The 23,706-nt window shown below is 38.7% G+C and overlaps 1 protein-coding gene across 2 annotated transcripts in view; it reads right to left on the reverse strand.

The window, feature by feature from the left end:
• Positions 1-23,706, reverse strand: part of Pik3r1 (phosphoinositide-3-kinase regulatory subunit 1) — an 84,795-nt gene that overhangs the window by 22,779 nt on the left and 38,310 nt on the right. For both annotated transcript variants that reach the window (XM_076857180.2, XM_076857181.2), the window contains exons 3-5: positions 6,600-6,692; positions 6,049-6,123; positions 428-559 (exon numbers count right to left, since the gene is read on the reverse strand). In XM_076857180.2, coding sequence (XP_076713295.1) covers positions 428-559; positions 6,049-6,123; positions 6,600-6,692 — 300 coding nt within the window. The remainder of the gene's footprint in view (positions 1-427; positions 560-6,048; positions 6,124-6,599; positions 6,693-23,706) is intronic.

The raw sequence follows: 23,706 nt of genomic DNA on the forward strand, positions 1-23,706 counted from the left end.
CTGTCCCCAAAGCAGTGAACGGAGACTTCTTTAACTGAATCCTCATCCTTCAATAAAAATTGTTATGGGCACTTGGGAAAGATGGTCAAGAACATCCCTAGTCACTAGGTTTTATCCTGGGTCCCTGAATCTCACACTGGTATTTGGAACACCATGTCCTTCAGATAGAGTGATCTTTGTTAATACTGATCAAAGGTTAAGAATTAGCCAGTTCAACATGTGGACAATCTTATAAGCAAATGAGATTCTGGGTCTTCTATTGGATGTCCTGATAAGGAAGGGAATTCTTGGTGGTAGTGAGAGGGAAAGGAGGCTTACTACTGATATTTCCTAAATACCATCTCCTTATATGCAGCACTTCACTGAGTTTACAGCATATCCAGATCCCAATATATGTTGAAAGAGGTTTTCAGAAGAGAAAACAAACCTTGGGCTAAAGAAATCATTTCACTGTAAACAGCTACTGGAATGACAGGATTTGGTAAGTCCAGGAGATAGCGTTTGAAAGCATCTGCTAAAACTTGCACATCGATCATTTCCAAGTCCAAGGAGGCGGCATCTAGGAAAGAACCATTTTAAGAAATATTTCAGACGTTTATCTAACAGTTGGGCCAATTTTCCAAATGTGGGACTTAAATGTGACACAGGAAAGGAAGCAAAATGAGGATAAATATAAGACATGGAATATTTATTAGTAGTGTTTCTCAGAGGCCTTGCTCCTAAATTTGGGGTAGAACAATTTTTCTTTATGTAGATCTACCCCATGTGTTGTAAGCATTTAGCATTTTTGGCTCCTTGCCATGATGCCAACATATTCCCAGACTTTGAGGCAATGAAAAAAAAATAATAATGTCACTGTTACGGGTGAATTATGTCCCTTCCCAATTCATATGTTGAAGCCCAAACCCTAAGAACTTGGAAAGTGATTATATTTGGGGATAAGGCCTTTAAGAGCTAGGTAATTTTGTTATAATGAAGCCATTGGGGTAGGCCCTAGTCCAATGTGATGATATCTTTATAAGAAGAGGAGATTAAGACACACAGAGAAACAAGGATGTGTGCACAGAGAAAAGACCACATGAGGACACAGTGAGAAGACTGTCATCTGAGAGCCAAGGAAAGAGCCCTCAGAAGAAAGTGAGCATGCCTACACCTTCATTTTGGATTTCCAGCCTCCAGAACTGTGCGAGTGGCATTTCTGTGGTTTAAGCCACCTAGTTTGTGGTATTTCGCTATGGCAGCCCTAGCAAAGTAACATAACCCCACATGCCCAAATACTCTCTGGAGAGTGGGTCTGCCTGATTGAGAAGGGAGGAAATATTGCCCAAAATCACAAGAGCAAAATAAGTAAAGCAAACTCCCAGATTGTCTCAGACATAAACTGATACATACTGCATCTCAGAATTAATATAAATCTAACCTAACAGAGTGATAGATTAAATAGTAAGATACTACAGACTTTCAGCTGTCAATCAAGAAAATCCATAAAAATAATTTGAACAGTTTCAGAATGTTTCCCCCTAATGGTGACTGTTACTAATCTAACCTGTGGGCATCAGACCATCTCTGAAAAAAAGATAAGCATATCTGCCTAATGGATCTCTCAGCTGGGAAAGAGGTCAAGCAATTCAATAAAGGGGTGATGCTAATCAAAAAATGCCATCTGAGTACTCACTGTGTATGATGCTCCAAGTCCTTGCAATAGAAAAAGGCACTATGCCCAGCAAAGAGGAGGAGTGCAAGGAGCAGTTGTTCATAGACATTTAAAAACAAGGACAGGCATTTGGCCACTATTGAAGATGCTCACTGGTAATGAAGGATAACTTGAGGAAAGTTATCTGGGACTCAAGTATTCAACAGAGAACAAGTGGGTCAATGTCCAAAGCACTACATTTTTATACAGCTTCTTTAACTGTAGAGTTAAGAGTATATTGGAAAGGAGAGCTGCTGGAAGTAAAGGCATTGGTTTTGGTAATGAAGCAAAGGGATGGGGTCTGAATTCTAATGCAGATAGAAGCCAGCAAGACATTATCAGGAAATAATGCAACTGGTAACTGGATTGGGCAGTGGACTGAGAAAGAATGAGAAAGTATCCAATTATCGAGTTGCCAGAGAGTGAGTGAGTAGAAGGCCATGTCCTGGGGACACTTGGACTAAGTATGATATTATAAATCCCCCTAAGATGAGACCAAGGCCACAGAGATTCATTGGACACATCATTACCATAAGCCAAACTTGCCTCACTAAGTAGGTGAATGTTAGGAAAGATAACTACACAGCACTACAAACTTCTAAGAAAAGCGAATCTGGTATAAGTCGCGGCTAGGTTGGTTTGAGAAAAAGGTGAAGAGACAAGGGCTGGGGGTGTGGCTCAGTGGCAGAATGCTTACCTAGCACGAGTAAGGCCCTGGGTTCAGTACCCAGCATCAGAGGGGAAAAAAGAAGGGGAAGAGACAAAAAGTGCTATATCCCTTAAATATCCTATTAAGAGCTAAGCAAAAATACCTGACACCTCCAACAAGTAAGAGAAGGACTAAAGTAGGTCTTTGCATACAGAACCAACATTGAAAGTGTGCGAATACTAGTGTAACAAAATATTGTTCAATAAAACTGTATGTGTATCATGATAGGAACTCTCCACAGTCATCAACTGCTTGGCAAGCCTCTAGCTCCTTGTGTACTTCACCCCTGTATGCTTCATTTAATATATCTTTGCCCAGCAAATTAATATTACTGAATTTGCTCATCCTGATAAATGTGTGAAGCCATTTGGCCATGGTGTGTGAACATCAAGACTAAATATTCGCATGTCCCTCTGTCAGACAGGGTTCCCCTCTGTTCTCCTACAGTGCTGATGAGCCATGCCTCCATCAAGACAGCTAGTAAACAGTATGTAGTGATGCAGGATGATGTGTCTCCCCTACCAGACAGAGGGTGCTGCAGGAGCAGGCAGGGGCTGTAGCTCTCACCCGCTCTTCCTACATCCCTCAGTCCAGCACATAGAAATGTGCTATGTGTTTGTAGATTGAACTACATAGTCCTCAGAGTGATGTTAATTTCAAAGCCCTTTCCTATGACACGTGATGTGTTTCCCAAGGAGCTATTACAGTGTTTGAAAGAAATTACCTCACACAGGTCTTTGGCTAACTCACCACATGTCAACTTCCACTACAATTCATGGCGCAGTATGTTGTATTACCATTATCATCATCATCATCATTTGTAATATAACTTCTAAAGTTTCTTGGAGTTTCCAACTTCTAGGCTATGATACTTCTTTTCTGCATTAAAACCATCTCAACACGCTCTTCCAAAAGCTACCACAGCTATTCTGAGATGACTTTGGAAGAGTCATACAGTCTTTACCAACACCTTACCCTACCTTTCCACTGGAAAGATGCCACCACCCCACGACTATCTAGGTGAGTGGTTCCCATTGTGAGTGGGGTGGGCCGGGAGACATCTGGCAATGTCTAGACATTCTTGAAGGTCACAACTGGGGGAGGTTGGCACTCAGTGGGTGGAGACTGGGGATGTGGCCAGACATCCTGTAATGCTCTGACAGTTTCCTCCACTCTTCTTGACAAAGAATTATCCACCCTAACATGCCAATAGTGCCAAGATTAAGAGCCAGATTCCTGTTAAGAGGAATCAGAAAGTGTCAGGAGAAAATTCATACTGTTAATACTCAAATGAGAAAAGGAGGGAAGAAATGATTCATTTTAGGGCAAAATAGTGGGGAAAGAAAAAAAAGAACAGAACAAGGGCTTTTGAAGCCAGAACTGTTTGGCTATAAGACACAGCTTTACCACTCAGTCACTGTGCAATGTGAGTGAATTTACCTACCTAAGGGTCAGCTTCCTTTTCTGGAAGTAAAAGTAACTAATGTTTATAAGGTTAATATGTGGATAAAATAAAGTAACTGTTAATAGGTGTTAATAAAAGGAGGCTGCTGTCCCCTACATTTGTTCTTTTCAGATGCTAGAAATTCACAAGGTTGATTTAAAGCTATGATTTTTTTTTTTCAGATTTATCTTGGAGCTTTCTCCAGAATATTACAGTATTTTAATGTATTGAACAATTTTCAAGCTGGAAACAGAATTAGCAAATCCACTTCCAAGTCTGCTTACTTTTGGGGGGCGGAGGATAGATTCATTTTTTTATAGCCCAGAATTTAAATGAAGCCAGCTTTTCATATGTATGTCTTGATTTCAAAGGGGGAGGAAAACTGCCAGTCAAAATATATTGTTGACGTGAATCTTGGTTGTTTATACCATCTCAAGGTGGTGTGATTTTTTTTTTAAGCTAATGTGCATCATTTTGTATCGGTCACATTTAAAAACCTAACCACTATTTCATCAGTTTCTGAGGTCTAAACATTTCCTGTGACTTTTAACATGTTCAATTTGACCAACTTTCTGACCAGAACACTTATCTCTATGTCAATTGTTTGAGGACAAAATTCATTGTTTCCTTAATACACTGGTAATATTGTTGGAAATACAGAAAAAAAAGTCTTTTCACCTTGAATTTTCTGCCAAACAACTTGTAATGACCTACTCTGTGGGAAGTATAGAAGATATAGCAGCAAAGAGGATTTGCACTGTACGCCCAAGGCTGATTTCCAGGTACAAAGGGGAAATACAATTTAAACAATTTTTTTTTTTCAAAAAAATGTCAAAACATTTGTGCAGTACATTTTAAGTGAAAATATTTATTGATAAAGAATTAGACTTGGGCTGAGTTTGTAGCTAGCGCAGTGGTAGAGTACTTGCCTAGCTTGTGTGAAGCACTGGGTTTGATTCTCAGCTCTGCATATAAATAACTAAAATAAAGGGCCATTGACAACTAAAAAAAAAAAAAAAAAGAACTAGTTTCATTCTTTTCTCCAAGAAACATCTTTTTAAAAAATTTTCCTAAGTCAGCTTATTCTGAAGCTGCCTTAAATTTCAATTCTCATTTACTAAATACCACCACATAAGCAGTCCTGTACAGTTGTACTTCTAAGAAGCTTCACTTAGGACCGAGTTTTACTTTTTTTTTTTGGTTCAAGCATTCAAATTCAGTTGAAATATCATGTGAGATTGAAAAGTATCTTTCTAAAAAGAATAAATATACCATGAAGAAATAAAGGACTTGAGATATTCTAGAAGTTGACATGAGAAAATTATCCATGTAAATGACAGCAAGTAGTAAACCAATTGTACAGTTTTTTTCCTTTATGGCAAAGGAGGGAGTAAGCAAATATAAAGCCACCACTTGGCTGAATTGGTGTCACTTGCCCAATGGTGTGCTGGCGCTGGTTTGTCCTGGCTCTTAGGCGCCAACTGTCCTCAATTCTCCCCAGCTCCACATTCAGTGACATCACGTTGGTTAGCTTGAACTCAACCACAGTGGGGATATTTATGCCACAGAAATGGGCAGATGTTACAAACCAGGGCTTCTTTCCAGAGAGTTGATTTGCCAGTACGTGACTGAATAAAACAATCAATATCATTCTGTTACTTGATGTATGTATGTATGCATGAAAAACCGAGCAAGCAAGAAAGGAAAATAGCACGTCAGCCAGCCAGATGGGGCAGTGGGTGGGGAGAGGAAAAGAAGAAAGAAAGGGGAATGAAAGGAAGAGGATGTCAGATGGGACACCCTCATATAAACACTGTTTAGTTGATCCAGATGGGTTTAATGTAGCCAACAGAAAGGTCAAGGAAAGATGGTAGATGTGCAGAGCCAGAGAAATCCCAAGGTCATTTCTCTTCTCTGTAATTCTTGGAGAATGCAGGGGCCCATGGCTGTGATGATGGTCAACATGCCAGCAGGCAGGTGTACACACACCCCAACTCAGGAGACAAACATCAAAGGTTCATACTGGTTTATACTGTTAACACAATAGGGTGGAGGGAACTGTGCATGATTTGAGTTCCCTTCAAAGGGGCAATGTCAGTGTGTGTGAGTGTGTGTGTGTGTGTGTATGTTTGTGCGCATTACTGGAAGCAGCAAGGTGAGACCTACATTTCCCATTTGCATGTGTAGCTCTGTGACACTCACCACAATCAAGAAGCTGTCGTAATTCTGCAGGGTTGCTGGAGCTTTGTGTTCTGTATAGAGTCGAACATTCCAGACCTAGGGCACAAAACAGAACCATGTATGCCAAACACAGCTCTCTGGAGAACCTGTGAGCCTTCTGCCAGAGAGACATTCCAGTTTCCATGCCGTATCTATTCTAGATGTGTACCAAACATACTTGGAAGTCAACTCCTACTATTAATCTTATCTAACATGTCAATAATTTTGGCAAAACCAGCTGGCCACTAAGAAGCAAGTTAAATTATGGAATACATAAGAGTTTCCATACAGTAAACTACATGTTAACCTAGAGCTAGAAATCACAGGCCAAGATTATTTCCCCAGTAAGAGACCTAAATAGCTGCGGGGGGGGGGGGGGGGAGAGGAGGTGTCTAGCAAAGTGGCAAAGTGTCTTCATATTTCAGGTAGTAAGAAATTTATTTAATAAATGTCCCAGAAATACACATAAATTGTGGCATCCATGAAATAAGGGTCTCAACAAGTGAACTGACAACCTCTAGCAGTCTGGTTACCTTTCTTTTCAATGGCTTCCACGAGCTTGATGAGGAGAGGAGGGGCAATGTCAGGAGGGGCAAACTGTTCTGCCAGATCCGGAAGGGTCAAAGCTGCAAATAAACAAAATCCCACAATTATATTTAATTTAGGAGAATCAAACACATTAGACCACAATAAAGACTATTTTAAATATAATTTAATTACATTTGACAGTAGCAAACTTAGGTCTAAGTAAGAGAGACCCCCACCCCAGGCTGTACACTTTCAGGGCCAGGGGAAATGCCCATTTCTTTTCTCCTAGGATATATATTCAGAGTACCAGCCTAGAATCCTATGATTCCCAGCCACATGATCTCTTAAGACCTCTCTCCCTAGGGCATCCTCCCCAGGACTCCTGAACCTTCCATGTTCAGGTGCACCCCAGAATTCAGAGGTTGGCTGAATCTGGCAGGGGTCTAGGGCTGGACTGGAGTTTGGATGAGCAGGATAAGCCAGGGAGGAGCCGGGCTGCTGCTCTCCCTGTATCACCCTGCTCCGGAGCAGTATTCTGAGAAGCCTAAGAAATTCAAACTGGCCTCCTGGTTATTATGAAACAATCCTTATCCAGATGGGGAAACAGATGAGATTCTGTTGAATGTTAGCATGATGTCTAACTAAAATATTTAGACTCAGGGTACTTGGGCATCTTTTTGCACTCTCGCCTCAAACCCCACAAATGCAAGGGGTGGCTGCAAGCCAATACAAATGATCACTGTCCACTTGACATCAAATTAAGTCCCTGTGTTATTGCTGTCAGAGCTCTTATTTGCTTACATATATTTTGGGCAGTTAGTAGTTTAAGAACTGTGAAGCTTTGATAAGCTGTTTCTCCATGCTTTATTTGTATAATTTGTATGTTTTACCAATTGTAATGACACAGAGAAATCTGATTGAATGACATTCACTAACAATTTTTTATGATATTACACTGATGGCTGTATTATTACTCCAAAAAACCACAAAAGTTTTAAAGTAAAAATAATTTTCTCAAAATATGCCAGAAGAGGGCGCTAAATATATTCACCTGAATTTTTTCAAACTTCAAAATATGGGTGACAGTCTAAGAAAATGTCTGTCTGTGCAACCTACTTACTAGCCATCTATAAATAACTTTAGACAAGTAAAATCTACATTTTGCAGTCTGACCTAGGAATAGTTCATATAATCTAAGAAAGACTAAATAGTTGCAATTTTGTTTCAGTGAGATTTTAATGGTATAATTCTTTATTATAAACTATGTACCTGGTTAAGCAGATTTCTAATTAAGCCCATATATCAAGTACTAAGAATTAATGTTAGTTAAGAGTTAATGACAGATTCATGATTCAAAAATACAGTTGTGTCACTAAATTTTGATCTCAGAACTAAGAATGATTTAAGTAAATTATGTTGCAAATCCTAACACTCTGGTTTAAGATCCTTGAAGATTGTACTATGACCTATAATAGACATCATATATGATTTTGCACCTATCTCTATCAGCCACTGCTACAACTCAGGATAAAATGAGAAGAGCTAAATTATAATAGGAGGAAAATCCTATAGCTGTGCTGTCTGATAAAACTTTTCTGCAATGATGAAAATATTTCTATAGCTGTGCTCTCAATAAAGCAGCAACTAGTCATAGTGGCTACTAAGCACTTAAAATGTAGCCATTACAAAATCCAGGGACCGATTCTTCATTTTAATTGATTTAGATTGAAATAGCAACATGCAACTAGTGACCACAATATTAGAGGGCACAGTCTGGTATCCTGCATAAGGGAAAATATCATCAATGACAGATGAAAGATTTCTGAGTCATTGTGTGCTATCTCTGAAATGGCATCCTGACACGGGGCTAGTCAGTATTTGGACTTGAGGCCCTTAAAAGGTCACCAGTTTCTTGGGTGACTTTAAACAACTGCAAAATCACTCTAACACCTTTTGGTTAGAACATAAAGGGAGAACAGATAATGCCATTAACAGGCACCATTTAGAGAGATGGGTGGGAACCTCAGCTCTCCTAACACTGATCACCACCTGGAGAACACTATGGAATGCAGATTCCCAGGCTGCACTACATCCCCAGAATTAGAATGACCAGGAATGGGGCTAGAAGCTGTATGGAGTAATAAGTTTTAGGATTTACTAATTTTTAAAATTATTGTATAGTTGTAGATGGACAGCATGCCTTTATTTGTTTAGTTTTTTATGTGTTGCTAATGTTCAAACCCAGTGCCTTACACATGCTAGGCAAGCACTCTGCCACTGAGCTACAGCCCCAGCCCTATAACTTACTATTTTTGATTAAAAAAAAAAAAAAATCCATGCAGATGATTCTCCTGAAAAAAATCCATTAATGGTATCTCCAAGTTTCTAAATGTTAAAATGTGAAAGTATCTGATAAGCACTCAAAATACAAATGTCTTTAAAGTTTTAGTCTTTTTAGTTAAAAGTGTTGTAAAATTTAAAAACACTCTAATATGAAAGTGTATATCCTTTCATTTTCTTTGATAAACTATAAACCATTTCTGTTGGCCTAAGTGGATGTTCAGTTCACAAAAGGATCCTTTCCCACAAATACTTTATTTTTATAGTGAGCAAAACAAACACTACTTTATCAGCATATGTAACAGAAGGGAAACGTAAAGGTAGGGAAATGGTATAGAGAAATACTACTGAGTATGTACTTAGCTCTATCAAACCAACAGATCTGAGCACACTCCCAAATTCAGAAAACTGAAAATGGATTAGTGAATATACAATACACATACCCACACAACACTTATGCAATGAACATAAATGAACAAAGCTGATTCTGCTTTCCTTTCTCTCATAAATAAGCATTTTTTTTAAATGGAAAAAAATTTCTACGCTGGCACTAAAAATGGAATTACTTAATAAAGCCTTATCTCCTTCCAGAATCTTATCAACATGATCATTTCTGAAGGCAAATATGAAAGTTAAATTAACCGATAATTAAAAATTTCATCTAATTGTGATTGAAATGTGCACCCGACAGTTGTTCTAGTGCTGGGTTGGCAAATGCTACATGCAGGTTTCCACCCTTCTCTCTTCACTTGAACTGAAGACATTTTTAAAAAGCAAAAGCTTACTTTCTTTATTCTTCCCATGCTTTTTTTGTCCATGACATTTAGTTTACCTGCACTTATCCTGAGCTACACAATAGCATTTGTTTTACTTATACTGGGGTTTTATGAAGTTTCTGAAATCATTGTGAGGTCACTGAGAGTATTTCATACTGCCGTCAGATTATCTAATAAAGAAAGAAAAAAAAATTGACACACATATCGAAGGAAGTGGTAGAGCTCTTTTTGTAATATATTGAATTTTTAATATTAAAAAGTTTATTGTTCATAGGCATGAATTACTATAGCTTCAAGATTTTAAAACGGGAGTTTGAAAAGTAAAATTTACAAGAGATGATTAAAAAAAAAAAAAAAACAATTCAAGGATTTCCTATTCCCTAGTACAATATCTGTGATTCAGTTCACTTCCCCTGTGAAATATTTAGACATAGGGAATATGGCAGCCCTACCCAAGAAGTTTGTAAGTTCATTTCACTAACTTTGGGCATCAGAATTAATTACCATCAAAACTCTAAAAGACATTCTAAAGTAAAATATTCTTACAACAATCTTATAATCAATTATTCCTTTCATTCCATTGTAAAATTTAAAAACATTTAAAAGCATTGTAAAATTTAAAAACACTCTAATATGAAAGTGTATACCCTTTCATTTTCTTTGATAAACTATAAACCATTTCTGTTGCTAAGTGGATGTTTAGTTCACAAAAGGATCCTTTCCCACAAATACTTTTCTTATACTTAACAAAACAAACACTACCCTATCAGCATATGTAACAGAAGGGAAACATAAAGGTAGGTCTATATTTTTTTCATAAATTTCATTTTAAGGGATTTTAAAGGGAAATGGCAATTTTAGGAATTACCAAACTTGGTAAGTTGTTCTTTGACCAGTTCATAATAAAGTATCACATCTACAATTTGATAAACCAAAACATAATTGGAATAAAAATAATTAAAATATAAAACATATAGGGTAGAGTTATAAGTAAAACACAAATTGACAAAGTGTGATCCTTCTAAAGTTTACATATAAATTCTCATTGGATTTCATCTGCTAGCATGATTTTTATACCAGAATAAGAACTGCATTTTGGTTTTGAAAGCAGCTATAGCACATTGTCTAAAGTCTGGAGAAACAGGTCCACTCTGAAGAATCTGGTGGAATTTGTAGATTCCACTACTACAATCCAACCCCTTTTGTCCACTTAATTGAGTTTGTCCCTTTATTTTTTTATTTATTTTTTTTTTGATCAAAAAGAAATCAGTATCAGGTAAGGAAAAATAAAGAAAGAAAAGCTAAAAGGTCTAAAAGTAGTGAATCCAAGACACACACACTATTTCAAAAGAAAGGAGGAATCATTTTCAACATTGACAAGATCACCAGGGATCCAGGTGTACCAAATTGGAGAAAGAACTTTGATGACACATCAGAGGCTGCATCTTCCACTGATGCCACCACCCCCGCAACCCACCCACCCATCCTGGTGACAGCCAATCACATGCAACAGAAGAAAGCCTTCTTTTCAAACTTAAAGCCTTCCCAAACCACTACCACGGACAGGCCTCAACAGTCCTTGGGCACCAGCAGTGTGTGGGAGAGGGTGGCATTCTTTGCACTAAGCGGTGCCAACACCGCTGTGAAGTGCAAGATGAAACCAGCACACAGCTGCACCTTTGGAGGCGTTCTCCATTAAAAAGAGATATTTTAAAGTTAGTGCCTGGCAGGGCCAAGTGGAAAGTTTAAGCTGAAACACTGGGACTCCAGAGATGGCCCCAGCCAAGTATTTCATTCCTGATGGAAGCGGCTTGGAAGTGTGTGAAATTTTGCTGCTTTCCTCTAAAAATGCAACACAAAATACACAGAAATTATATATGTAAACATGGATCAATATTAAATCAAGATGTTAGTCTGTCTAACTGCCACTGAATCAAAACTTTGTTTCTGCCTGAAATAATCTGTTTCTTGACTTCAAATGAAACATTCTGATGGGCAAAAGTTACACAAATCCCAATTCTTTTTCTAAATAAACCTATAAACACATTTATAGTTTATACCTACATTAGTTAGTACCCTGAATTTTAAACTTCGTAAGTTCTATAGGCAACACCACCTTAAACACTGTACTTTGACGCTAAAAAAACAAAAACAAAACACAACTCCAATTATGGATCCTTATTTTTGGTACTCACTTGATAATTGCTTGTGATTAAAAGTCATAGGTTTGAAGCCAGAGGTCTGCATGTTAATCCTGATGATAGCTCTTAATATAATGGGGAAGTCAATGAGCTTGGACCCCAGTTTTTTCATTTATAAAATGGGAATTACATGAGAAAATAAGATTAAGTAAATTATATATGTATGTGTGCATGTATTGTATATATAACTTATATATGTATGTACATATGTAATTTATGCATATAAATTAGAGTATAATATAACACACACATATATATGGTAGGTATAGCTTCCAGTGTACAGATAGCATAATCTTTATTAATGTTAGAATTACTCATATAATCTTGATTAATATTGCTAACAATGTTTTGAAATACTTAATCACAATAGCAAATTTTAAGACAAAAACAATTATAATTAAGACAGCAAGAGTCTTCTTGATACTTTTTAAAGGAGGCATGTTAGAAGTAGCTTTGATAGAGTAGACGTTAACATTTTGCCTTTGTTCTATAAATAATATTCGATATTTTTTCAGAAGTCAACTCAAATATCATTTTCAATTTATTACACTTTTCCTGTGATACTAACCTCTTTGAGTTATTTGACTCCAGTTTTCTGAATGAGGAGAAGAAATGAACTAGGAATGATTATGTAATAAATTACATTAAGCTTGGCAGAAAACAAGGACTTTTTTGGATGAGGAGAAGAGAGAAAAAAGTATGGGCAACTGAAAATAGGAGTAGAAAGAGTAGATGTGAAAATAAATCTTCAAACATAACTGCATTATTTTCAGAGATAACTAGTAGGAGGGAATTAAAGGAGTTGCCAACAGATTTAAACTTGAAATCTGCAAATCTTTTCAGATACCCCAAAGTTAGTAGTCTTTAATATCTCCAAGTTTATCTTCTGCCACTTCATCTCTTCTGATCCACAGCTTAAAAACAAATGACAGGGATGTGAGACCCTCTGCCCATTTGGTTTTATTTCTAGACAACAGATTGGCATCAGAAACAAAAGGCAGGCAAAGATCTTCTTATTAAGCATAAGCAGACATTACGGCTTCTCTTCTGATGGCCTTGGCTAAAGCCTTGGAGTAAAGAGATCAGGAAATGCAAGATTACACTTAATCTTTGACAGGCAGCCTAATTAACTATGATTCTTATCACCTAAACTGGAATCTGATTTAAAGATGACAATTTATGGTGTTTAGCAAATTAAAATGCTGGAAAGGAGGTAAATGGAGAAGAAAGGGATTCCCCTCCCCTCTCCCTACCCAGAAAAGTAGTTGATTCTGAACGATTTCAGAAGTCAATGACAGAAGAGAAGTAGCCTTTTGGTCTGTTGGCCCAGAAAGATTTCATATGACACCTGACCCAGAAGCTTCAGAAAGGACAGAAAGAAAGGAAGCACACACACCATACATACAGTGGCACTTTTTTATAGACATGGTTTTATTTTTCATAGCAGATCAGAGATGGATAGCCTTTACTTTCCTCAATTTACAGGCAAGGGGACTAAAATGAGAGAAATGAAGCCATTTGGCCAATGTCACAGAGCTCATAAACATGAGTTCAGCATGGCTTCCATCCATCACAATAGAAGAGTCACAGTCAAGAAAAGAAACCTATGACACATTTCCCCCAAATTCCTGCCAAGGTCTCTAATTTAAGGGAGCATTACAATGAAAGTGTTATTACCACACAGAGATATGCTGCTCATCCTATTCTGTAAGGGAATGGCCAGCATACTTCCTAGTGGGTTCAAGTTGATAATAACAGTGTTCATATTCCCCTCCCCAAGTAAGAAAGTCAATACATTCTCCTTAACCACAGACTCCTTTACATGTGGATAACCAACACTATAAACAGCAAAGCAGTGGGAACCCCCATGGGTAGCAGAAGGAGGTGAAGCACTCCAGGAGAACACACAATCTCTAACTGGGGGCGAACTTGCAGAGAATGAGGCGCTCACTTCTTTCCCACACAGACTTAACCATAAATTTCAGAGTCAAACTTATAAACTGTAAAGTTGTTAAATGCTTAAACATAATAAACCAGAGAACCCTGATGTCAAAAGCAATTGCAGGATCCCCTGATGGGGAGAAGGCTGGGGTAAGGAAAGGGACTGGACAGAAAGATATTGCTGGAGCCCAGACAGAGGTGTTGAATCCAGGCTGGAACCTCACTGACAGGATGGTCAGCAGGCATTGGCTGACCAAGGAGACAGCTCGAAGAGAGAGGAAAGAGCTGCCAAAGAGAAAAACCGATCCAGCTGAATAGAACAGGCAGTTTTAAGACAGCTTGGATGAAAATCAGAGGCAAAAAGAACCACCAGATTCCATTCTAAATAACTACAGAGAGCTGGCTTTTTTTCTCTGACATTTTTAAACATACTGAAAAGTTGAAAGAACTGTTCAGTGAATGCCCATATATCCTCCACCTTGATTCCGCAATTAACATTTTGTCATAAATCTGATAGATATTTATCTTTTTAAATGAATTTCAAAGTAAGGCATAGAAGTCAATTTCTGTGGGCTGAATCATGTCTCCCACACAAAGCCCTACCACCCAAAGTGACGCTCTTTCAAGACAGAGCCTTTGGGAGATAACTGAGTTGAGATGAGCTCATAGAGTTGGGACCTTGGTGATAGGACTAGTGCCCTTATAAAAACAGACATCAGAAAGCTTGTTCCCCATTCTTCCCATGTGAGGACCCAGCAGGAAGGTAACCATCTACAGGTCACAGAGAGAGGCCTCACCAGAACCCAACCATTTTCATACCCTAACCTCAGATGCAGCCAGTAGAAACGTGAGAAATGTTTCTGAGGTTGCAGCCACCCAGTCTATGCTAGGGTAACCTGAACTAATGCATTAGTAACTATACCCAAAGATGGGGGAAAACCTTAACCAAAAAGTCATTATCAAACACAAATTGTATAGGTATTTAGTAAAACCTTCTCTGAATGTCAGATATTCCCAAGGGTACAGGTTTTGGGTCATGCTTCTGAAGCTTTCATGTGTGTATAAATAAACCTGCTTCAGAAGGCCTGGGGTGGAGTGGGGTCTGAGATCCTGCATTTCCAATAAGCTCCCAAGTAATGCCCCGATGGTTCTCAGACCACACTTTAAGCAGCATGAATTAAGGATGAGCCTGCCAGTCACACAGAGAAAATCACTGTAGGAGACAGAATCTCAGTGATTCCCTTTCATACTGATAACATATGCCTGCATGCCTTGGGCTTCACAGGCTGGCCTTGCACTGGACTCCAGTGATCAAACATCTAAACTTGTGTTGGGCAGATGATGCTGAATGAGTCAAGGGTCTAGCTATCACAGTGAATTAGGTCTGAGATCCTCCCTAATTGGGTATCAACAGAGAAAAGAGCTCTGTGCATCTGGGTACCACTGGGTGGGGAGGAATGGTGTGAACAAGGTCCCACAGTATGTTGCAGCCAAGGACTGGGCTCCTTAAATTTGGAGTGTGGTTAGGGGAGAGGGTAGAGAGAAATTACAAGTTACCTCTTCTCCTCCTGATGGTTCCCATGTATTGAACACTTTGCAATGGAAACTATGCTCAGGACTTTATCTCAGTTAATCTGTATAACCTTGTGAGTTTTAACTGCCCCCCTTCTTACAGATGAGGAAACTTGAGATTAAGAAAAGTTAAATAATTCACCTAAAGTCATGCTAGTACTAAGAGTGATAAAGCTGAGATTGTAAAAAAACAAATTGACCTCTAGGCCAACATTAATCACCCCTTGAATCTAGTCTACCTCCTGGGACAGACAGACTGCATGACAACACTCTGGAGGTTACAAAGCCAAAAGAGGTTGAAAAATCTTTTCAGGATGCCAGTGGAAAAGCATTTGGTGACAGTTACAAGCCATGGTGACAAGACAGGCATTTGTTCAACTTGAGCTTGTACTGTCCAGCCAGCTTCTCACCATCACTTCTGCTTTATCAGGATGGAACTCTTGCCAGCCCACTCAGCCAGGCTAAATATTTTCAGGACAGCATTTATTAAATATTTTCTCATAAGGCTAAACTAAGCACATTCTTCCCCAAGGATGTAATGGGTTTTATTCATCTAAAAATAACCTGCCAACTTATCACTTCCAACAAGGTATAACAGACTCTTTGGGTTAATCATCAGGTAGGGAAAGGACCCTGCAAATAATTTTTAAGAATATATATTTTGTGATTTATATTTCCAAGGATTCCAAAATGAAATCTTAAGAGGTATGTGAAGGGAGTTAAAGGGTCCCAGTTTGGGAGGCAGGGGAGTAAAGATGAACTGGGAGTGGAAGTAGGAAGAAAATCGGGGGAAAAAAGAAAGACAAGGGGCCTGGAAATACTGAACAAACAATTCCTCCAGCTAATGAAGAAGTAATTCATGAGAGAGTGTTCAGTCAGCTTTTTCTAATTACCAAAGTTTTCAAAATCACCAATATAGAACTGAGCTATTTTTACGTAATACAAGGTACAACAATTTCAATGTAAAAGTAAACACAACCTTCAACAATCATGTGAAGGGTTACAGTTTTAAAGAAATGATGCAATATACTTTCACCACCTCAGACAGAGATGATTAATTCTGGTGTGCTAATAAATTCTCATATTTCACAAGATACTATGATCATCAGTGCAAGAACAGGAGACTATTCACCTCTCTGCTAAGGAAATTCATGGATTTATTCTAGTATGATTTTAAGAATTTTAAATGGGCCAATTTGGACCTTATGATTAAATTATCAAAAAAAGCTCAGGATGATAAACAGTTCTCGGCTATCAAAAGTAACTTGTGCTAAAACAATCTATTTTTTTTTTTTTTAACTGAGACCTACAGGAGGAGCTATAGATAGAACTGACGCAAAATATAAAACATACACTGATCATATCTGATTGTCAGAAATGAGCTGACAAACAGGTGATATCTCAGAAGCGACATATTCTAATAATTGCTTGAAAGTCAATAGGGTAAAGTGCTTCTGTCGATATGAACTGGAGCTAACTGGTGAAAGGAAAGGAGTGAGGGAAAGATTAAGCTGGACTCAGGGAACTGTAAAATCAGTGATTTTAATCAACACTTGAGATTCTTGATAGAGGTACGCTGGTAACAACCTGAAGACAGAACACTGCGGAAACTTCCTGGCTGAAAGTGGGAATGGTGAGAAAGTGTTGGTTTTCTATAATGGAAATACCTGTGATGTTGTTAATGAAAAAGTGCCCGTGACTCAGGCCACAGAGGGCCCAAAGGTGAAAGCAATCGATATCCCTGCGGGGTCTTCCTTTCTGCATTATCAGCTCAGAGCTGCCTCTTTCCTAATGACAGTCACGATCTATGCTCCACTTCTCCGCTGGGTCACTTCTCTATTCGGCTGAAAAGGAAGTGATAGGCCCTGAAACATAAGAGGGAGTTTTGTACATTTTGTTCTATCAGATCAGGCCTCAGTAACTCCGTGAATTATGAGCTGTCAACTACTTTTTCATCTGCTATAGAATATGTTTCTTAGAAATTGTGGCTATAAATAAAACAACAGATGTTTTTTGTTGGCTCCAGTAGGAGCTTGGGTGAATTTTTTTTTTTTTTTTTTTTAAGGGGGATTAAAGAATTAATCCAAAAGGTTGTATTAGGTTTCCCCCTGTTGGTCATTTTTTGCATCAGCCTTCTGATGACCCATTTGTTTTCCTTCATGAATTACTACTGTTTGGGGCCATTTAGTGTAACCTATACAGAAAGCCAGGAAATGGATCTATAGCACAATTGCATCCTTCTTATGACTTCTGTTTAAAAAATAATAAGTATAATTAAATACCTTCTTTAGGCACAATTGTCACTGTGTCCTATGGGAAACAAGCAAAAAGCCACTGTGCAGCAGTAGGAGAAAAAAAAAAAAAAAACTAGACAATGAGTGAGGAGTGTGCTCTAGATTGCTTTGCTAACAGGTTGGGTAACTTTGGGGGAAACATTCAATATCTCTGGGCCTCACTGTGCAGATCAGTGAAGTCATCAAAGTTTAGCTAGATGTTCTAAAATAGCCTCTATTTCTTAAATTCTGATTTGGAGAGGAAGTCAAGGAGAGCATATGGCCAATCCAAAATTATTAAATTTACATGTGATCATGGATTACTTTTAAAATAACTGTATGCTTCATAGTCACCATGCCATTGCAACTCCAGCAAAAAAAAATTAGAGGATATTTGGAGTGGGCACCAAGCATGAATAATTTCAAGTGTGGTGGGGTGGGGGGAATAAATAAAGTTCAATAAAGTGGGACAGTATCAGCATCCATTTATGTCATAGGTTTCATTCACCTATAATTTCTAATCTGAAGCATGGAGGGTCAAATAAGTGTTTTCAGCTTAGATATAAATTTTCATTTGGCCAGAATCAACAGCAAATTCAAAAGGACTGAAAAATTCCTCTGACCTCTGTAGGTAGACCTAATGGAAGACAACCAGCTCTATGTTCTTAATTCCATAGTCATGAATGCTACAAATTAGACAAAATGATTTTAATGCGTTTCTAAGCATAATGATTTTGCAGGAAGGGAAGATCATGAGACAAAGCAACAGGAAGCTGGCCAGGCGAAGAATGTGGGGGTGGGGGACGGTCATTGACCTGGACACAACACTAGACACTTAGGGCCCTTCCTCTAGTCATGACAGCACATGGATCTCATTTTGTGCTTGGGAAGGACTGAGAGGTGAAGCAAGCACCTGAAGGTCACTTGACCAGTGTTTGGCAAAGCAGAGATTACAACCCATGTTTACATGGACCCAGAGATCTTTCTCTTTATACTTTGTTAGATTTCTCCCCAGTTCTCCTTCTTCTGACTTTCTGAATTAAATCACTTCTCAATGCAAATACCTTTTGGTGGTTTTAGATTTTTGACCATGTATGCATAGCACTGCTGGGCTCTAAGAGATGGGAAGTAGGGAAGAAAATTATCTCATGATCTACAGCCAGTGAGTAGAAACATCAGTGACAGAACACCAAAGGGGGTTACCTAGAAGTCGTGACACTCAGAGGAAACTACTGTTCCCCCAAAACCTAGATCTTGATAAGTTTATTCTTTCCTCTCTGACTAACTTGTCATTCAGTTATTTCATTCTTTGAACATTCTCAAAACTATTGCTATGTACATGTGTGACTATATCATAGTGAATTTCACTTTTATATGTATCTACAAAGCACCAGTTTAAAAAAAAAAAAATGAACAGAAGGGGGAAACATGGTAGTGGGAAATAACAACAAATTATATGAGATCAGAAACAATAAACTAAAGACTGCCCTCAAGACTCTTGCTATAAAGATGCCAATAATCATGACTCACATTTTGATGTACTTTAGCAAAGTCCCCAAAATAATACAATCTTTTACAATACCATGAGGAGGATGGTTCTATCATTATTCCCATTTTAAAGAAGGAAAAAGTAAGGCTCAGAAAAGTTAAGTCAGTTGTCCAGGCTCACACAGCTGTGCCAGTCACAGCCAGGATATAACTGACAAGAAGTCATTGAGTTTAGAGGCCACAAAGGCAGCACCCTTCCAAGGGATTCTAATGGACTAATTAAATATTTTGGAAGTGGACTGTGAAGAGCCAGATAATGAAGTTAGAAAGAATTCTCTAGCCAAAGAACAGACCTAAGAAGTAGAGCTCAAGAACAGCCACTTTAAAAAAAAAAAAAAAACTGGCCTATTTCTCTATGTAATGTACTTTTACTAAGATATTCACAGAGTATTTAGCATACCTGATTTATGCCAACCAAATGAGAACAGAACCTGGCAGTCCTGGTGACAGCAAACCCTCCTCACTCTTGAAAATCACAATGAGACCAACTGTGTCCATAGTCCTACCTTCTACTAGCTGGCCATTAATATAGAAGAGAAAACACTGCTACACATGAAAAGAAATCAAACAAAATGCATAACACAGTCATCAAATAGAGTTTGGACCAGGAATTCAGAGGAAGGATGACTTTCTATAAATAGAGGGGTCCAAATGTCGACCACATATGTAATTTTCCATTTTCTTGCTGCCACATTACAAAGTTAAAAAAAAAAAGCAAAATTTAACCTTTTCATCTTTTGTTTAGCATCCTACATATGCAAAATACTATCATTTCAACATATAATTAATAAAAAGCTTCACCTAGAAATTTTGCAGATTTAATATGTTTTATTTCACACTTGTGGAATATCTCAATTTCATAGCAGCCATGTTCCAAGGACTCCAGTGGCATTCATGTGTGGCTGGTGAACCCTACACTGAGTGGCACAACTTTTGGGGTCTTCTGTTTCTCCTCAGTGTGGTTTGATTATCTGGAGAATGTGTAAGCTTTGAAATCAAAATTATAAACACATGCAAGAGAGGAGCCACACTCCTCAATGAGAGTTCTGTGTTCTTGTCCTGTTTGCACATCAAGAAGAAGAGCTTGACTCCTCCCATGAAGGCACTGTGCCTGAGCTGACTGGGAGCTAAGCAGTAGTGTTCGTCACACTGTAAGAACCTGCTCAAATGCTATTAGTAGGGTCTCACAGTGTTCGTCTCAGTGTCTGGTTGGAGTCAGCATAGTAAGCAAGCCTGTAAAGTGGGCTCTTCAGAAATGGTGTGATTAATAACATTGGTGCATCTGAGGGCTCTCCATCTGCTTCTGGCTCTCCTTAAAATGAGCATGAAGTGTGTCTGTGTGCCTCCTGTTCCAGACTGTCTGCTGACTGCAGATGACAGAAGGTTCAATTACCAGGGGAAGGCTGGCATCATTCAGCTATTAAGTCAAAAAACTCTAGGTCTGCTTAGGTTCACATCTGGACAATATGGGCTGCAGTAATTTTGTTTATAAAATTAGAGGTCATTAACATGTCTGATATTGCCTACAAGACAAATGAGTAGAAGTTACAATAAAAAGAGTAGAGGTAGAAATGTCTACCCAGCATAAGAAGCAGACACAGGCACCTTAGGAAGCCATCTTCCTTGACAGGATGGTCCAACAGTGTATGTTTTTGTAGTCCAGCATCCTCAAATCCAGTCTCTAGCACATTCTCATTGTAGAACATGCAGGTTAAAAAAAAAAAAAAAAAAAAAAAAAAAAAAAACAGAAAAAAAGAGAGGATAGAATGGATGAAAAAAAATACAGGTTAATGAATGTGTTAATTTTTAAAAAATTATTTTTTCAACTGTGCTGGTTACAATAAGAATGCTTCTGGGCTCAGACTCCAGCTATAAAAGGCTGTGAAGGGAACTGAGGCCTTCAGTGATACCTCAGGCAATCAACCATTGTCTTTCTTTCTTTCCGTGCCTGTGCTCTCTGGGATCAAGCAGAGAGCCTGTGAAGCTTCGACCCATCTCCTGCTAGACACGTCTAAGCAACAGTGAGTGGCACGGCTCATATCCAGAAGAGAGAGTTGCTTTTAAAAAGCCAAGCTGCTATTGTTTTTCTCTGAGTATAAGGTGTTTTTTTTAAAATTTTTTTTCCTGGGTGGCAGAAACTGGAAGTAGCAAACAGTTTCCAACTCAGATCATATGATAACATGATAAATGGCTAAAAGGCATTAATAATAATAAAAATATCATTCAGGAAAGGCAACAAGAACAGAGCATTACATGATCCACAAGGGAATCTCCTTTGGAAATGTTAATTCCTGGGTAGCCGATGCCATATGTTTGAAAAGACAACTAAGAGAAAACAGGAAATTCAAATTACAGACATGGAATCTCTTTGGAAATAAGATTTCTGGGTGAAAAAAAAAATGCTATATACAATGAATGAAAATGTGAACTAAGGTTCTCTCTTAAAATTGTTTAACAAAGGAAGGAGAACATAATTTTGCAGCATATGGATGAACAAAATACATTCTAGGTATAACCATCCCAACTGGCTATCATGACTACATTAAGCTGAAGGGGCAAAATGACCAACATGAAATCAGGAACACAGCCCTATATAAACGGTTACACCTCCATGGTTATCCCTGCATTCCAGCCAGCTTCCTGCTACACAGGAGGCGTGAGATTTGTGGGTCTTGGGAACTTCTTGGGAACTTCTAAGGAAGCAGCAGCTCCTATTGTCCACTATCGGTGTTTCCTTTTGCACTATAATTTAAAATGCTAAAGGGAAAAAAATGACAATAAAAGAAGAGGCCTATGAGATCTGGGGGTGAGCTGAGCTTGGCTGAGTGCAGTTTCCACCTCAGACGAAACCACGCAGCATCCTGGGTCCCTGTGGAACAGAAAACAACTATGGCCAAGGAAGCCCCCATAAAGCACATCTGCCCTCTCACTGGAGTGGCCCTACCTGAGGAGGCTATTCTGTACTATAGGACAAGTACTAATGTACCACCCACTGCCCACTTGTGCTTTCTGGGTCACCAAGCCACGACTGGCAGGTGAATGTACCAACATTCAACCCAACCAGGCCCGGCAAAGCTGAAGAACACGAGGCTTGTCAAGAGCATCTGCATCATCCTTTCCAACCCTTTCCCCCAACTTGGTAATAATTTTCTTTCTTTATTATCTCCCCGCTCCCGCTGAGCATCCTCTCCAGTCTATGAGACTCCTCAGTCCCTTACGGTCTCTCTGGTCTTTCCTCATTCAAAAGCCAGCCTCTCTGAGGAGGATCTGACAGTGATGTGAAAAAATATATATATGAAATTATGAAATGTAAAGGACCCGTGAAGCTTTCTGCTTTACATATCATGGGGTGATGTTAACAGGCCTTGAGCCAAATTCTTCTAATTATACCATTTCAGTTACAAACTTCCCTGAAAACAAATGCCCACATATGTGGGTCTTCAGAACTTTTTAAACGAATGGATCATTGGACTGGGTCAAGTTAAGACGACTAAAACACTCCAGTCAACTCTGCACAGCTGAGGCCAGAGATGGCTCAGGATGCCTAACCATGACCACAGCTGGGGCTTCAAAGACCATCAACTTCAAGCCACAGTGGAAAAGAAGTGGAGCAAGGATACCTTAATGTATGTAGCACTTAAAAGATTACCAAATATATGTGTGATCAAAAGAAAAACAACAACTTCTTAAAGAGAAAAGCAGAGTGGGGTGGTCGGTTGTTTTCATTAAAGAACAGAAAAACATCTAGTTGGGGATATCAAAGTTGCTTTGAACTCTGTGCTATTTTGCATCAACAGATACTTGGTTTTAAAGACTTCTGTGAATCCACCCTTATGAATTCAGGGTCCCACTCCTTGCAAGCAGGTGCTTCAGAGAAATAATAAAACCACACCGCAAAGGTACTCGGCTACTCCACCTGCAAAGCCCAGGCCTTCGCGGTTTGTGAAGGTGTTACTAGCATTTTAAAATGCAATGTCTTGCCCATCAAAATCCCAAATAATCACCCCATCTTTGGAGGATTATTGCACAAAGCATAATTCTCCAAAGGGCATAAGAACATCATGACTCTGCATCTTATACTCCCTCCCCTACACTAACCATGAATAACAATAGGATTCCAGTGCTGTATAGGAAGTAGGCATTTCATACTGACAGCCAGTATCTTTCAGTTTTACCTTTTGATTTCCTCCCTTTAGAAGAAACACAGTGAGGCTGACGTTAGACTGGCATGGTAAAAGAATACTAAGAAAGTAATGAGGCTGAGACTTAAAATGAAAACTGAAAGGTTTTCTTCCACCCCCATTACTAACCCATTTTTCCTAAGGACTATTTTGCAGGGCATGACTTTAAATTAATGCCTCATCTATTGGGTCATGAAGAAGCAGGTAACAAGTGAGTGACATTTGTTTACCACGTTGCCGAAGTAGGAGGCTGCATTGGAGGCTGACCCAGGTATGACAC

The sequence above is a fragment of the Callospermophilus lateralis genome, chromosome 5 (assembly GCF_048772815.1).
Source record: "Callospermophilus lateralis isolate mCalLat2 chromosome 5, mCalLat2.hap1, whole genome shotgun sequence".
Taxonomy (NCBI): Eukaryota; Metazoa; Chordata; class Mammalia; order Rodentia; family Sciuridae; genus Callospermophilus; species Callospermophilus lateralis.